This window comes from Drepanopeziza brunnea (assembly GCF_022702325.1).
Source record: "Drepanopeziza brunnea f. sp. 'multigermtubi' strain 214-2 chromosome Unknown ctg2, whole genome shotgun sequence".
Taxonomy (NCBI): Eukaryota; Fungi; Ascomycota; class Leotiomycetes; order Helotiales; family Drepanopezizaceae; genus Drepanopeziza; species Drepanopeziza brunnea.
The window spans coordinates 2830280-2845485 of NW_027094065.1; the positions used below are offsets into that span (position 1 = coordinate 2830280).

A 15206-nucleotide genomic window follows, 5' to 3' on the forward strand; every position below is an offset into this window, starting at 1 on the left:
ATCACCATCAGCACAACCAGCACAACCACAACCACAACCACAACAACCACAACGCCGAACTTCCCCCCTCAGCGACCACAGCTAGCCAGCAGAACAGAGCAAATCATGGCATCTTCAACTCCCTCTCTATCATCATCATCATCACCTCTCATCCCCCTCCGCGAGAAGCCAGCCAGCCAGCCATTCAGCCATTCAGCCGCGCCCTCAAAGACCGCCCCAGCCCACGCTCCCTCCCAACCGCAGATTTAGCGAGCGCAGCATCATCGCCCGACCCCCCAGCAGGGCAGGGCACGCAGCCCCAGCTTCGGCGTCAGATGGGTACGGTATTATGGGTGGTGGCCAGAAGGCGTTTCTTTCCCTCTTTCCCTCTTTCCCTCTTTCCCTCTTTCCCTTTTTCTTTCCCTCTTTCCCTCTTTCTTCGTTTCTTTTTTCTTTCTTCTAATTATTATTATTATTATTATTACAATATTGTAGAGTAAATAAATTACCCGCAGAAGAACCAAGAAATTTTTTTTTTTCAACCGAATCATCAACCAGTAACCAATGAGTACCTAGTGACGAGACTTGAATCCGCCAGTTTCCCCCTGGGCCCTCGCGTAAAAAGTCAAGTCGCGATGCACGTCTGGTACGGTACCTGCCTACTTAACTACTACCGACGACGTTCTAGGCGGCGCGAGAGACTCGGGAAGGATATACCTACTGAGGATACTTCCTACCTGAATTACCTAGATATCTTGGAAAGGGGGATAAAATCAGACAGGAGATAGGATAGCGGATCCGCTGGGCTGGGGTACGGCGTGGTGTGGTGGCCGTTTGAGACAGACGCCAGACGAGACTGAGTTACGCACGCATCACCACATCACAACATCTGGAGAGCCAAGTTTTCAAAAGAGCTTCATTTTTGCACCCCCATCCCGGCTGCACCTAAGAAATCATACGCGCAAGCCATGCATAAGAGCCACGGAACAACACCTCGCAGGTAGCCCATCGTCGCCAACAAGCAGCCCCAGGTATTATTCCCAATCCGAAAATCAAAGACCGCAAATACGAACGTGAACGCAGAGACGGAAAAAAGCAGCCAAGTGATAGGACAAGCCTTCACCCAAGGCATCATAATACAATAGCTATTCATGAGGTCATGCTAAGCCCTGCCATGTTCATTAGAGAGTTCCGAGCAACCCAATCCCTGGACGATGGCGAGCAGAGATCCATACTATCCCATGGCGTCACCTCACGCCAATCTCGTCAATCGTATCCTTGTTCATCGCCACCCCTATCATATTTCCCCTCGCTCTCATCTTGGTCCTTGAGTTGGTTGTACACGTTTCACCATACTGCGGACCGGATTGTTGGGAAATTATGTAGAGATCAGAGGCTCATCGTCGAGGACTGGTGCCTTGAACTCCTCCTTTGGAGCGGCAGGGAAGTCGAACTCAGACTTCTGGGGTGCAACAGGGAAGTCCTCACTCTTGTATGCAGGGGCGGGGGTGTTCTCCTGGAGAGACTCGGTCTTGGCGGGCTTCGCGGACGCGACGGGAGAAACGGAACGGTTGCGCCCGATAATCCCCTGTGCCTTGGCAGAGTAGTCGCCAACGAGGGTCTTGGTTGTCTCGGTGGCTCGTGCGGCTTGCTGGCTGGCGAGGGTCTTGACTTGTTCGGTCTGTTGGTTGATGATAGAAGAAGCTCTGGCGAGGTTCTCGTCGATGAACTCCTTGTTGGTGGTGTAGATCAACGGGACGAGGAAAAGAACCGAGGTTGCAATCAGAGAAAGGCCCCAGAAAGGAACCACCTTGATCAGGTAGTAGGAGATGAAGGCGGCAATGAAGGCCTGGGATTCGTTAATGGAGGTTGCCGCACAGAGCTCAAGGGTGAACTTACAGCACCAGAGGCGAAGATATTCTCGGCAAAGACGATTTGCTGGGCCTCGATGACGAAGAAGTTGATAAGCTCGTGGACATCTCCGATCAAAGAGTTGAGGCTCTCCTTCGAAACGGTGTAATACTTCTTGGGACGGATCTGGGAGGTGAGACCGTTAGAGATGAGAGCCTTGCCGAGCACCTCTGCCAGAACAGTGATGCCCAGAGTCATATATGTGAGCTTGAAGCTGTACCGGATGATGTCGAGGTAGCGGGCGGCGAATATGAAGAGAACGGTTGCGAGGTAAGCAATGCCGGAGGCGCGGGGGTTCTCCCACGACAGCAGGCTGGAGAAGAAGGAGTGGTAGTGGGTCAGAGGTTGGCCGGTGGCAGCAGGGGTGGAAGGGGTTGCGCGAGAGGCAGCAAGGTTGGAGAACTCATTCGAGGTCTTTGTGGTCTGGTCCTTGATGTTCTCCACGACTGGGCCTGCTATCATCATCAGCTGTGGCCTGTAGCAGAATTTTTCCTAAGATATGGTCGACTTCCATACCGTTCGCGACGCTCTGGGTGAGAGGGTGGTTCTTGACGGCACCGGCAGCAGCTGCAGCATCTGCGGGTTGGTCAGTTTGGAGAGGTCGGAGAGTTCGGAAGCTTGAGTAGACTGTATCATGCATTGGTCAGCCTTGGTAATCGAGATAAGCTGGGAGAAAGCTACTACGAACCTCACTATTGACAACTGCGTCCTTTGCGCTCTGCAGACCGTTGGTGGTGGTAGAGCTGGAGTCATTCTCGATGGATGGGACGAGGTCGTCGTGGTGGTTGTTGGTGAAGTCAGACATGTTTGAGAGCTCTCTCAATGGCCTGATCTGATGTGAATTGTGGGTTTTTTTGCTGGTGTTTGAAGGTGGGAGTGGCAGCAAAGGTGAATGGGGAGGGTTGATTTAGTTGTTATCTTTGGAGAAGAGGTGATGATGGATGGTATGAGTCTGGTCTGCGACAGGATTCTGGAGGAGACTTTGACGATACCTGTGGTTGTGGTTGAGGGTGTGGTTGAGAGTGTGTGGTTGAGGGTGTGGTTGTGGGTTTGTGGTTGTGGTGGAGCTGAGTAAGTTGGATGGGATGAAAGCTGTTTGCATTGGATTGTCGGGAATTGTATGTCGGGGGACAACGAGCGAATCAGAATCGGGCTTAGTTTGGCTTGGCGTGGTCGCGTGTGGCATTTTCTTGCTTTTTCGGCTTGTGGCTTGACATCGGGAGAGCGATGACGTGCCGTGTGGTGGGTGTGGTGGGTGTGGTGGGTGTGGCAGGATCAGCTCACGGGGAGGCTCACGTCAGGTCGGTTGGGGGGGGAATTGGAATTGGCAGAGGGGCCAACAATAATAATAATAGTATTATGATTGATGATTAATAATACTACCAACAACAACATTTACCTGTTAATTACATGTGTATTTAGACAACATTATATCTATACACACCATACATGCACATTATACATTCACCTCGATCTACCTCATGCCCCTATCCTCCACCCTGCTGTCCAAGACACATTATCGTTGGTTGACTTTTAGCCTCTGGCATGTGATCACAACGTACGGGTCAGGCAGAGACAAAGGTCTCTTGTATAATATCCAGATTCCCATCGCTGGGGAAAAGGAGAAGCAAGACGGGGAAAGCAAGCTCGTATATTTAAATATATATTGTTGCTACCTCTGGGTAGGTACCCACCCACCTATCCCTTTCGCTTATTGTGGGACAGATAAATATTTATATATGGGACCTCCCAGCTTTGTCTACCAGATCCAATATACAGTAATATATATATATATATATTCTTAATATGTGTGTGTGTGTGTAAAATTATATAAAGATGTGGATTGACCAAATCATTGCTCTATTGCTTTCACACACTCTTCTTCGTCGACTACCGGTATGCGTCAGCATCGCCTCTCATGAGGAGCCGATCTTTTTCTTGTCAATGAAATGTCTGGGCATTAAGCTGGAACATACCTATCATCTAGTGCAGGCTTCACTCAGATCTGATTCTCGTCCACGTAAGTCTGCCTATACGTTTACTACCAAGTGCCTGTTCCAAAGTACCAAATCAGCTTGAAATCCGCAAACTACCTGGATACATACAAGAGAAGACCCGACCAGCGACATGTCGGAAGTATGTCTTGACTGACGATGATAGTCTTTTGAGAAACCGGAATAGAGCGTACGCTGCTGGGAGTTTCACTTGGACCCTCAAATGCCAAAGCAAGAAGCATACCGATCGGTTGAGCCTTGTACTAGCGCACGCGCAGAAGAGGGAGGGCAAGCTCGTCGTAGTCACTGGTCTTCATATTGCGACCCTACCAAATGTGCAAGAACCATCCACACTAGGCATGCAGAAATCCCCTCACGGTTCGAAATCCCATGCTCTCCGAAAACCAAACAAGCTTCGTGATACAGCATCGTTCGGGAGTTCAGACAAGCGTCTCCACTGCAACTAGAAGAATGCAAACTTCGATATATTTACAGGCTCGGCAGCACTTGGGACTAAAGACAGGAATCGAGAGGGCAGGATTTCTTGCGGTCGATAATACGAGATCAATTCGGTGAAACGCATGGCAGAAGCGAAAAGGGGAGATTTTCGCATTCCGAAACAAACTTCCAATACCAGCTATGAAAACCATCTTCCGTACCCCTATAATCTCCTCGCCCACAGCCCTGACAATACCCACCCCTAGCAGTACAACTACGAGGGCACTTGATGCTGCCACTATCAGTCAACACACTCTTCGCTTATATCGTAGTCCGCCCCCTCTTTGGGCCTTGCACCTTTTGGACTGCCACCCCTCCAAGCCCCAGTCTTACGCGCCAAACCACCAACACACAAAACCAAGAGCGAGCGCGCACTATCTCCTGCGCAGAAGCAGAATAGCGAGGTCTCTATTCCACGAACTCTTCAATCTGACTCCCCCATCATATCATATAATGAAAAGGGTTGGCCTCCTCCATCATCATCATCGACTCTCTCTCTCTCTCGCCCATAATGAATGCTCGCCTAACCCCTCTTCCTTCGCGCCATCACCTCACCGAGAGCTTTGGGAACAAAGACAGTTGCTGTGAAAGGACTTAACAATCTCGAGAAGCAGAGTCTGTATATCCTGCACTTGTATCGGCCGTACGCGCGCGGCGTTGATACACCCAGCCGCGAAACCAGGAAGGAGTCTTCGACGCTCAAGTCCGCCCAGCCCAGCCCAGCCCAGCCCAGCCCGCCCGCACGTACGGGTTAGAATGGAGGAGTCGAGGGGACGTGACTACTTCTGTCTGTCTGTGATCGGGCACCGGTTTTGGCTCTCACCGATCGAGATCTTCCGACTTTCTCTCTCCTGGGTATCCATTCTACTGACTGACCGTCTTCACTTCCCGGACGAAAGTAGCCAGCGTTGCGTTGAGCGGATACTCGGAGAGCACGCGTACGAGCTTGTGGGCAGATTCTGCAGCTGTGTATGCATGGTTCAGACGCTGCCGGGCCTGCGCTATCGTGGAGTGGGTGGGGCATCCGTGGACTTCAATCGCGTTCTAGCCCCCCGAGGAATTCGAGGGTGTCCGTCTAGAGTTTTTGCAGCGCTGAAGGCAGAATACGTACGACTCCCGTGGTGGAGGTGATGCTGTTGCAGCCGACTCTCGAGTTCGGATGGGTATTTCGAAAGACACATGTCACACATTAGCACTGGATAGCTGTTTTACACCCTCCGATATTTATTGCAACGCCTGATTGTAGAGAATCATTTGCAGAGTCGTCAATATCAACGGATGAATGTAGAGCCGGGTTCGTACCTGGTCTCAAATCCCCCCCCCCCCCCCCCCCCCCTTTTTCCTTTCTTCTCCCACTATTCTCTGTGCACCAATCTTCACATTGGAAAGTCATAATTGGTCATTCTCGGTAAGATAACATGCAAAGCCATTGATTTTCTTCTGTCATACGTCTTTTGAATAAGATTTCTTCAAAACGTTAAATGATGATCCCTGCCATCAATCAAGGTTTCGGCAGCTCTCTCAACTCTTCCTCGTCGGTACCCCCCCGTCTCCCGTCAGCAGTTCTCGCTTCGTCTGCCCCCTTCGGCTCGTGCTGATACAACTCCATGTTGACAAACATCGCGAACATTCCGAGATCGTACGCGATCCGCAACGCTCCGGCGGCCACGATTGCAATCCAGAACCTGTGTTGCCCGGCCAGCACCCCTGTGACAGTAGGTCCAGAAGCTGAGGCCAGAGTCCGCATCATGCTAGTGATCTGAGAGACGGTTGAATTAGTCTGGGTCAACCATAGCTGCTTAAGGGAAGGGGTTCGACAATGTCTTGATCTTGGGACCTTGATTCTTGGGGCAAAAAAAAAAAAAAAAAAAAAAGGGGGGGGGGGGGGGGGGGGCCGGGGACTTACGCCCATGATAGCGGTCCGCTCCTCAGGCTTGACGACTGCTGCGATGAAAGCAGCGCGCGGTGCTTGGTCCATGTTATTCAAGCCGGTACGAATAAAGAGCAGAATGACTGTCATCGCGAGGCTTCTGGGAAGCGGAAAGAGGAGGACAGCGGTGCTCGATGGCAAGTGCGTGAACACCATTGTGTTCACGAGCCCGAGACGCCGACAGAGAGGCGAAGCAAACATGGTCGAGACGAAGGAGAGGAAGTAGCTGATCGACGTGATATCTCCCAGCGTCGACTTCTCCATGTGGAACTTCTGATCCATGTAGTAGGCTGTCAGCGTGTAGGGCGCCATCCCATCGGCCAGAGAGTCGGCGGCCAGCAAGAACCAGAGTTTGTACATCGTCCCACGGGTCTCCGGCGAGATGCGGGCGAAGAGACGCTGCTCCTTCTTTTCCGTTGTCTGCTCCGTTCGGGCGGCGTCGTCCCTCTCTTCCTCGTCCTGACTGCTGCCGTCTGCGTCATCCAGCAGCATCTCGGCTTCCTCTGTGGCCTTTTCTTCTTCTTCCATCTGCGGCGCTTCGCATCTGTCGCTCAACAGCGCCATGAAAATCATATTCAGCACCCCCACTCCCGCGTAGACCCAGAAGACAGCATGGTACGCCTCTGAGAGCGTCCATCCATCCAAGTGTTGCAGGTAGTCAATAACCCGCCCGCTGGCCTCCGTCCCCACCGACTGACCCAAGGTCGCCACGGTCACGTACCAGCTCAACACGTCGGCCCTGGACTTGGGCCCTGTCAAGGTTGACAGGATCGACTCCTCGATTGCACGGAAGGGCCCGAAGTCACCACCGGTTACACTGATCACCCCAACCACGGCAGCCAACAACAACAGCCAGTAGTTCTCGAAGCAAGCGAAGACCACCCCAGACGCAACCATCATGACCGAGCCACCGAGCAGGATCCGCCGCCGTCCAATCCGGTCCGCGACCGCGGTGAGGAGCACCGAGAGTAAAACATCGCCGAGCAAGGTCAGCGTCATAAAGAGCCCGATGTAGCTGTCCGAAAACCCGAGCTCCGAGAAGAACAAGGCCAGAATCAATCCCACCGTGCCAAAGGCAATCATCCGGCAGCATCGCGCGCCGATGATCAGCCAGGAATCCCGTCCGGCTTCGTACAGAGAATGCAAGCCGAGCTCGCGGTACAGCCATCTGCAACTATCCAAGACGGCCATTGTGGTGTTGGGGTTATGCGTGGAGAGCTGGACGCGTGGAGGAGGTCGCCCGAGAGGATTCCGGCGGCGAGGGTTTACGGGCCATGAGAATTGATTTATATTCTCGGTGGCGACCCACGCACGATCGACGGCATCTCTATTCACCGCTCTTTACTGGACGGCAAATGTTCTAAATATCTACAGCTCATTGGTACAGATTTGCTGCAGTTGGAGCAAAGGTGGGTGGGCTAAGGTACCGACCGGTAGGTAGATAAGTCCCGGTAGGTGGCTGGGTGTAGTGGGGTGAGAGTTTGCGCGCGGCTGCTGGTGCCCACTGGTCAGCCAGCCAGCCACCTGCATCAGAATTATAAGGCTGATATAAAAGGACATGTATGTATGGTATTTGAACAATCGACGGAAAGCAGTATCACTGCTTTCTCCCCCGTTTTCGTTTCTGAAATTCATGGGGGGTAAAAAAACAAAAAAAAAAAAAAAAAAAAAAAAAAAAGGTCACTCCAAAAAGAACCCCCCACAGAAAATTGCAAAACTCAACTGGAAACTCAAATGTTTTGGGGTTCCAGTCTACAAACCTAATTGAATAGGTTTTCCGATCATAGCTGTCGCATGTGGGCTTCACGAGAATCTACATCTACACCAACTGGACAGGAACCGGAAATCTAAGCCACTGAGCCATTCACCCCGAGTTCCCGCCAGTTGATGGGAGACGGGCGTGGAACATCTTAGATGAATTAGATGAGAATTTTTTTTGGGGGCGGGGGAAGTTGAAGCGGGAAAAAAAATTATTTATTTGATTTTTTTTTTTTTAGAGGACATTCTCGAGTCAACAGTCCTCATGAAGCCGAAAGCTCTAGCCATTGACGTGATTTACACATATCGATAATTTAATCGAGACTGTTGCAGAGGGGGTTCGCGGGCTGTCTGGCCCTCGAGTGCTGGTCAGAGTAGGTAGTCTCGAAGGCGAAGCGGAAGTGTGCTCCCGGCTCGGATCGAATTCAACGCGCGTACGGGTCTTGCTCAGGCCAGCCATGTGAGTTGTTTCGCTATTTATGTGCAAAAAAGAGAGGGAAAGAAAGAAGTAAAAAACGTAACAGTCTAATGTTCCTGCACTGCTGTGGCGAAGAAAGCACCTAAGGTCGACCTACTATAAACAGTTGTTGTTGTTGTTGTTGTTGTTGTAATCAAGAGAACCGTGCAAAACTGACCGTTGAATTTGTCAAGTGCCGATGGAAATTTGCCCATGAAATCGCCTGCTCCGAGTAGCCAAGATATTGCATGCCGATTTTGCCGCTCGCCATGAACTCGACAGTGATTGGAAGGAGGAATTTCGCAATCGTCGGTTCTCCCTTCTTATCGCAATAGACTTGTTCTTTCTGATTTGGGATGACGATAAGCAGTTAAAAAAAAGGGGGTATGTTTTGATCGGTTAATTTAGTCCACGTGACAGCCCCCCTCCCCCCTCCTTCTTATTTAGTTTCGAACTGCACCCAGGAACAGTTACTCTGAAGCTAATCAAGCGATGCGGTGAAGTGAGTAATCGAATATCTTCTCGGTAGTCCCTGCTGTGATAGCACGAGGTTGTTGTCTTACCATCCCGGGCTATATTTTCACACACATGAAAATCTCATGCAGAAAAATAGATGGGGATAGGTTCTAAAGCTCTATGCGCTCTAACCGCTTACCTCTGCCTGGATATTACCCATCAACTTTGAATATTGATCCCGAGCCGTTTCTTGTAGTACAGATTGGCGGACACATTACTGGAAGTGGAAGTCACTTCTGACATGCAGCATGGCGGGGTGTCACAAATCTTCTCCGCAGATTAAAATCCTCAAGAATCAAGAGTAAGCCCAGCACTGAATCAACTTTCGCCATGGCAGTAATCTCATTGATCGCTCTAGCCACGGGCTCAGCGCTCGCAGTTATACTCTCCTATGCCAGTCTGATCGTCTACCGACTCTATCTTCATCCACTTGCGAGATTCCCAGGTCCAAGGCTCGCGGCTGCCACCTCCTGGTACGAATTCTACTACGATGTCGTTCTCCGCGGACGGTTCATATGGACAATACGGGAAATGCATGAGCAATATGGTAAGTTCAGCATCTAATAACGAGTCGTAATCTTATGGATGCTATCAACAGGGCCTATAGTCCGAATCACCCCCCACGAATTGCACATCAATGATCCAGAGTACTACGACGAGATATATGGCTCGGTTACCAGAAAGCGAGACAAGGTTTACCCTTGGGTTGCCCTAGCTGGCATACCTAATGCCACGTTCTCAACCGTTGGACATGAGCACCACAGGCTCCGTCGCGCAGCTTTAAGTTCCTTCTTCTCAACGAAAGCGGTCACGGAACTCGAGCCCGTCGTGAAAGCGAAAGTGGAGATCCTGGCCAGCCGATTCGAGAGCGCCCAGAAAACAGGAGAAGTCTTCCGTCTCGATGCAGCAATGATGGCTCTAACCATCGATATCATTTGTCAGTACGCGTTTGCGAACGACGACAACACGCTGATGAAGGATGACTTTAACCTCGCCTGGAAAGAGATGCTCGTCGGCGCTCTCGAAGGGGCAGCGTTGCTGAGGCAATTCCCCTCGATGATTTCAATCGTGAACGCGATACCTGAAAAGGCGATGAAGAGCCTGGTGCCGAGCCTCGGCCTGATGCTGGACTGTAAGTGAAGAGTTAACCCGCGAATGCTCCTTTCTCCCCTCCGGGACAATCTCGAGCAGGCAATCGCTGACCCTCGCCCAACCCAAAGGGAAGTCCGGGATCAAGCAGAGCGTGATACCCATCTTGGATCAAAGCGAAAGTGCTTCCCAAATCGAGAACGCCTCTCATAGATCTATCTTTCACGAGCTCCGGGATAGTGACTTGCCACCGAACGAGAGGAGCCTCGACAGATTGTGCGACGAGGCTCAGAGCATCACGGCGGCCGGATCAGAGACCACAGCGAAGGTGTTGACAACTGCTATCTACTATCTCTTGGAAAACCGGGGCTCTCTACAAAAGCTCAAATCCGAGTTGACGGTAGCCAGCCCCGACGCGAGAAATTGGTCGGAGCTCAAACAGCTTCCCTACCTGGTGAGCAACCCTTGCGTGATTCTGATCTTGGACTGAGTGGAATAGTCTGCGGTCCTTGCCGAGTCGCTCAGGTTATCACACGGTGTGACCACAAGATTGCCTCGCGTAGCTACTGAGGAGGTGCTCGTGTACAAGGATTGGGAGATCCCATTTGGAGTGAGTCGAGAGTCGAGACCGAGGTTTTCCTTCTTCTTCTTCTTCTTCTTCTTTCTTTTCTCTTTTTTCTTTTCCTTTTTTTGGGGGGGGAGGGGATGGTCATTGATCACTACTAAAGCCCTAGCAGACACCCGTCAGTTCTTCATCCTATTTCATCCTCATGAACGAGGAGATCTTCCCGAGCCCGGCGGAATTCCGGCCCGAGAGGTGGATCGACGCAGCGGGGAATTTCAACCGGGTGCTCGAAAAGAGGTACCTCGTTAATTTTGGGAGGGGCACGAGGGCGTGCCCAGGCATGAAGTGAGCAGGTTCCTACCGCATCGTTCTTTCCACCTTGCTTACCCGGCTGAAAGCCTCGCCTCCGCCGAGATGTGTCTCACGCTGGCGACCGTCGTCCGTCGCTTCGAGATGGAGCTTTTCGAGACCACGATTGAGGATGTGGCCATGGTGCACGACTTCTTTGTCGCTGTGCCGAAACTCGACTCGAAAGGTGTCAGGGTTAGAGTTCTCAAGTATGTTTGAGGATGCCGCCTGCTGGAGACTCGAGAAGAGAGTGTCCATATCTTTTCAAGAGTCGACCATTCAGGGCATGTCCCATCCTGGTTTCTGAAGCCGAATCTGCTATTTTAAGAAAGTAACCCGTTCGGATTCCTCTACGTATTCTGGGATGTTGATTTACATCAATTTATAGGCAGTTTTTTTTTTTTTTTTTTTTTTTTTTGCTCCACCTGTTCGAGTGGTACTACTTTCTTCTTTGGGATTCTCAGCCATAGAAATAGTAATAACCATCGTCGTCTCTATTATCTTTGTTTCCTCGGGCGGATGTTCTCACTTTGTAATGTTTCATATGCTTCTTTATATGAGCCAAGAATTTCATTGCAAATCTCTAGCCATGTATTAGCCGCCTAGCACTGATAACGACAGCCTCTGATGATAAGATTTTAGCGCAGAAGTCACTGAGACTCATGGTAATGTGTTCGGGTTGGGCCTAGAGATAAGCCCCATCTATCATAAGCCACGACTGACAAATAGATCGCTGAGATCTTTGTCTCTGAGAGAATGATAGCATGCCACAGCTTATTTACGGCTGACGGCGCCAAATTCTCGAGACGAATGTGTGATGAGAATGGAATCTGCGACTCAACAGCAAGGCCAAATTTGCGGATGGTGGGCGGTGCAAGATATTGAGGCAAAAGGCGAGATGAATACCAGGTTTCGAGCAATGCTGAGACGAACACAATGACAGAGAGTTGGGTGTGAGAATTCGAACATAAAAATTATCGTACACGGAAATTACAAAAGTCGAATGCTATTTGACGTATAAACATGCAAGAATCCTGGGAGGATTCGGAACCTGATCTCCGACAATATTAACACGTTGTGTCTAAAGCAGCATAAGGTTCCAGGCAGACCAAACCATCACAAAAGAAAGGCATTATTTGTTCTTGGTCTCGTGCTTGCTGTCTTGGCCTTCCAGGTACACCATAAATGGCCATGATCCCGAACTCGACAATCTTACTCCAGGGTTCGACTTCTCAGCTGTTGCAGCCTGAAGGCACTCAACCAAGACCATAAATATGTAGACGCCTATACCTGTGAATATGTGCCAGCTACCAACGGGTCAGCGTTCTTCGTCAAGTTCAGGACGGCGGGGATTTATATTGCACATACAGTCCGTGAAGCTCTAGCACAGCAGCCCCGGGCATGCCCACCTCCTTCCTCATCTGTAGTAAACGGCCACATGCTTTCATGTCTGTGATCCAACAAATGTGTCCTGTCACGAAGAAACCTACGCCGCTGATAGCAGTCCACTTCATCTTCTTCCTCATCGCATCATCGCCTTCCAACTTCGAAATGAGCTTGAAGCATGTATGCCAAAGCCAATAAGCCATGGTCGTAAATACAATCTGCTGGAGCGTGCTCCCTCCTGTTAGGACTTGCGAGATGATCACAGCACCCATAAGGCCGCTCAGACCCAAGAATAAGGACCGAGGTGAGAACCGCGTCTGCGAGAAGGCGAGGAGACGGTAGAAGACGAGAAAGGTAGCGATGAGCATCGAGAACTCATCGCACATTTGCGTGCCATACTTCAAGCTGGAATGGAAGAGGCTCGATGCGATACCGAGGTTTATGAGAGCGATGTAAGGCAGCATAGGTCCGATACTTCGCTCGCCATGCTTGCGCGCGTTGATGATGCCTTTGATGCCCAGTCCGACTACAATTATCAACACTCCTATCCAAGTCATGATATCCTGCGAGGGATTACTTACTGTACGTCAGGTTCGTAAGGGTGTTGAAGAGCTCGGCTATGTATGGCGTAAACTGATAGTCCTGTGACCAGCACGTGAATTAGCTCAAAATCGTAACTGAGCAGGATTCACGACTGGATAAGCAGAGCTGGCTGAAATACGGAATCATGAGCGAGCATGAGACTGAATCGATAATGACTAAAATACCTCTTCACAAAAGCTCAAAGACGTAATTAGCTTTCAGTCTTGGCAAATAGGAGAAGGACATATAACTTACTTGAGCGTGCTGGTTGGAGGACCCCAAGCAGGTTCGTATCCGACCCCCGATGAAGGGATATAAAAGTCGGGCATTTTAGTTCCTTCGAGTTCCAGTTTGGAGTCGGACGGTCCCAATCTTACAGGAAGGCCCGTCGTCGTCGAAATATATTTTTAGGTGATGACTATGATTAGTAAGCAGCAGCTCATAGCGCCCATCTCCTTGTATTATTTAGACGAGATAAAAGTGGGTACTTACCCCAGCATGTCAACAAACACTGATAGAAGTTCAAACAATATGCAGAGGGAGATTTATGCTCTAGAAGAAAGTCCTTACCCAAGAATTTTGTCTGTAGCTTCTCTCTGGTAGCGTTGCTCTTGCTTGAATCAAGCATGCTTCTTCATCTTGTGACTCTGCTTGAATGCAGCAACTTCATGAATATGCATTAATTCATGTGAATGCATCAGATATATATTACATTTGTAAGGTCAGTATAATACTCTCGCTCTTTTCTTTCAATGTCGGAACGCACAAGCGTGGCTTACAACACTTTTTCTGTTAAAGATATAATCTCCAGCGGCCTAAATAGCGAAATCTTCTACTAGCTCTTCACTTCAGGCAAACCCTATCAAAGACACATCAATCAGCCCTCTGGATATGCCGTCGTATCATAAATGCACCTCAAGTGGATATTGAATCGCCAGCTTCCTACGACCGGGCCAACCGTCATCGAAATGTGCTATACCTATATGCACGTCGGTACGCGTATAGCAACTGCGGCTGCATAGTTGACGACTGGCACGTCGTCTGCCAACATGGAATGGGCTGGGGCCAGGGATATTAAAAGGAGTGCATTCAAGAGCCTCCTTCTCCTATAGTAATACGAAAAGGGCACTGCAAACGGTGCAGGACAAATCGTCGTACTTGTGAAGTGATGTAAAACAGGTACTTTTGGACGAGGCGCAAGGATCAAGGGAGGGGTAAAGATAGAGAAACACACATTATGGCTACATAGTTTGAAATTGTTGGTGCGAGGTAATGCTAGGCGACCAGGCCAATCAGTTATGTTCACCACCACTGCCTTATTTTTACTTCACCGCAATCGTATTTAATAATACATTGGTTTGTCTTGGCTGGCCCTGAGGTATATTCTCATTTGATATTTTCTTGTAGTCACAGTCAAATTCTCTTATGCAATAGCTGCTAGTCCGACAACACTTAAAAGAAAAATGATACCTCTGGAGTCTAAAGTTCAAGCAAAGGAATACATCACATCAAGCGGCAAGCCATATTTCTCCCATTATAGTAAATAGACCCCAACAGTTATCCTTTTTCGGTCACTCGCAGATTCTACGCAGCAACGAAACCCACCCTCAAACTCCAAGCATATCTCAAGTCCCAACTTTCAAGACTTTACACCGAGACAAAGATCTCAATCATAAGATGTGTATATGGAAGGAGGCACGGTGCCAGCGTTGCAGAAATTTCGGCGACCCTGCACGGAAACGATGCGAGAAGTTCTACCAACGCGACCTAGAGACCGGAAGCTCGTGTCCTAGGACTGAGCCTATAATCAAAGATGCGTCTCGGTGGAAGTGCTGTTGCAGATGCTAGCAGGAAGGGAAGAGGCCTTAGTGGCTGTGTGGTGTGTCCATACGAGCGTGGATATTGAGGCTGCAGAAGAGGAGGATGAGCGAGGGTGGTTCCATGAACTGAAAAGCTTTGGGGCTGGGACCCAGGAAAACAGATCGGAACACGGAATTTTGGAGTGAGGGTTTGAAGCTGGTGTGAAGGTACTGAAAAAATATCAAACATATATATCACTGACCCAGTAGATGTTTGTTCTCAAAAACTCGAGCACTCCAGTATCCGAGTTTTAGAAGTACAGTCAGTCACAAGAGAACGATGTGCGATTGGAAGAATATCAAGGAAATAGACCAGTATAAAGACCAGAGATCC

The 15206-nt window shown here is 49.8% G+C and overlaps 4 protein-coding genes across 4 annotated transcripts; 1 reads left to right on the forward strand and 3 right to left on the reverse strand.

Moving 5' to 3' along the window:
- Nucleotides 1-1357: 1357 nt before the first annotated feature.
- L3040_001883 (uncharacterized protein) lies at nt 1358-2695 on the reverse strand (the record flags this gene model as incomplete). The annotated part of the gene is made up of 4 exons (XM_007289551.1): nt 1358-1828; nt 1879-2342; nt 2407-2517; nt 2584-2695. 4 exons carry the CDS (start codon nt 2693-2695, stop codon nt 1358-1360), a joined length of 1158 nt encoding a protein of 385 aa, XP_007289613.1.
- Nucleotides 2696-5883: 3188 nt separating this feature from the next.
- L3040_001884 (uncharacterized protein) lies at nt 5884-7503 on the reverse strand (the record flags this gene model as incomplete). Its single annotated transcript, XM_007289549.1, has 2 exons — nt 5884-6141; nt 6289-7503. 2 exons carry the CDS (start codon nt 7501-7503, stop codon nt 5884-5886), a joined length of 1473 nt encoding a protein of 490 aa, XP_007289611.1.
- A 1870-nt stretch (nt 7504-9373) lies between these two features.
- On the forward strand, nt 9374-11264 carry L3040_001885 (uncharacterized protein; the record flags this gene model as incomplete). The annotated part of the gene is made up of 6 exons (XM_007289548.1): nt 9374-9590; nt 9642-10175; nt 10264-10586; nt 10632-10742; nt 10870-11042; nt 11096-11264. 6 exons carry the CDS (start codon nt 9374-9376, stop codon nt 11262-11264), a joined length of 1527 nt encoding a protein of 508 aa, XP_007289610.1.
- Nucleotides 11265-12177: 913 nt separating this feature from the next.
- Nucleotides 12178-13342, reverse strand: L3040_001886 (uncharacterized protein; the record flags this gene model as incomplete). The annotated part of the gene is made up of 5 exons (XM_007289547.1): nt 12178-12352; nt 12414-12957; nt 13013-13073; nt 13199-13211; nt 13269-13342. The coding sequence occupies 5 exons, from the start codon at nt 13340-13342 to the stop codon at nt 12178-12180; spliced, it is 867 nt and encodes a 288-aa protein (XP_007289609.1).
- Between the last annotated feature and the right edge of the window lie 1864 nt (nt 13343-15206).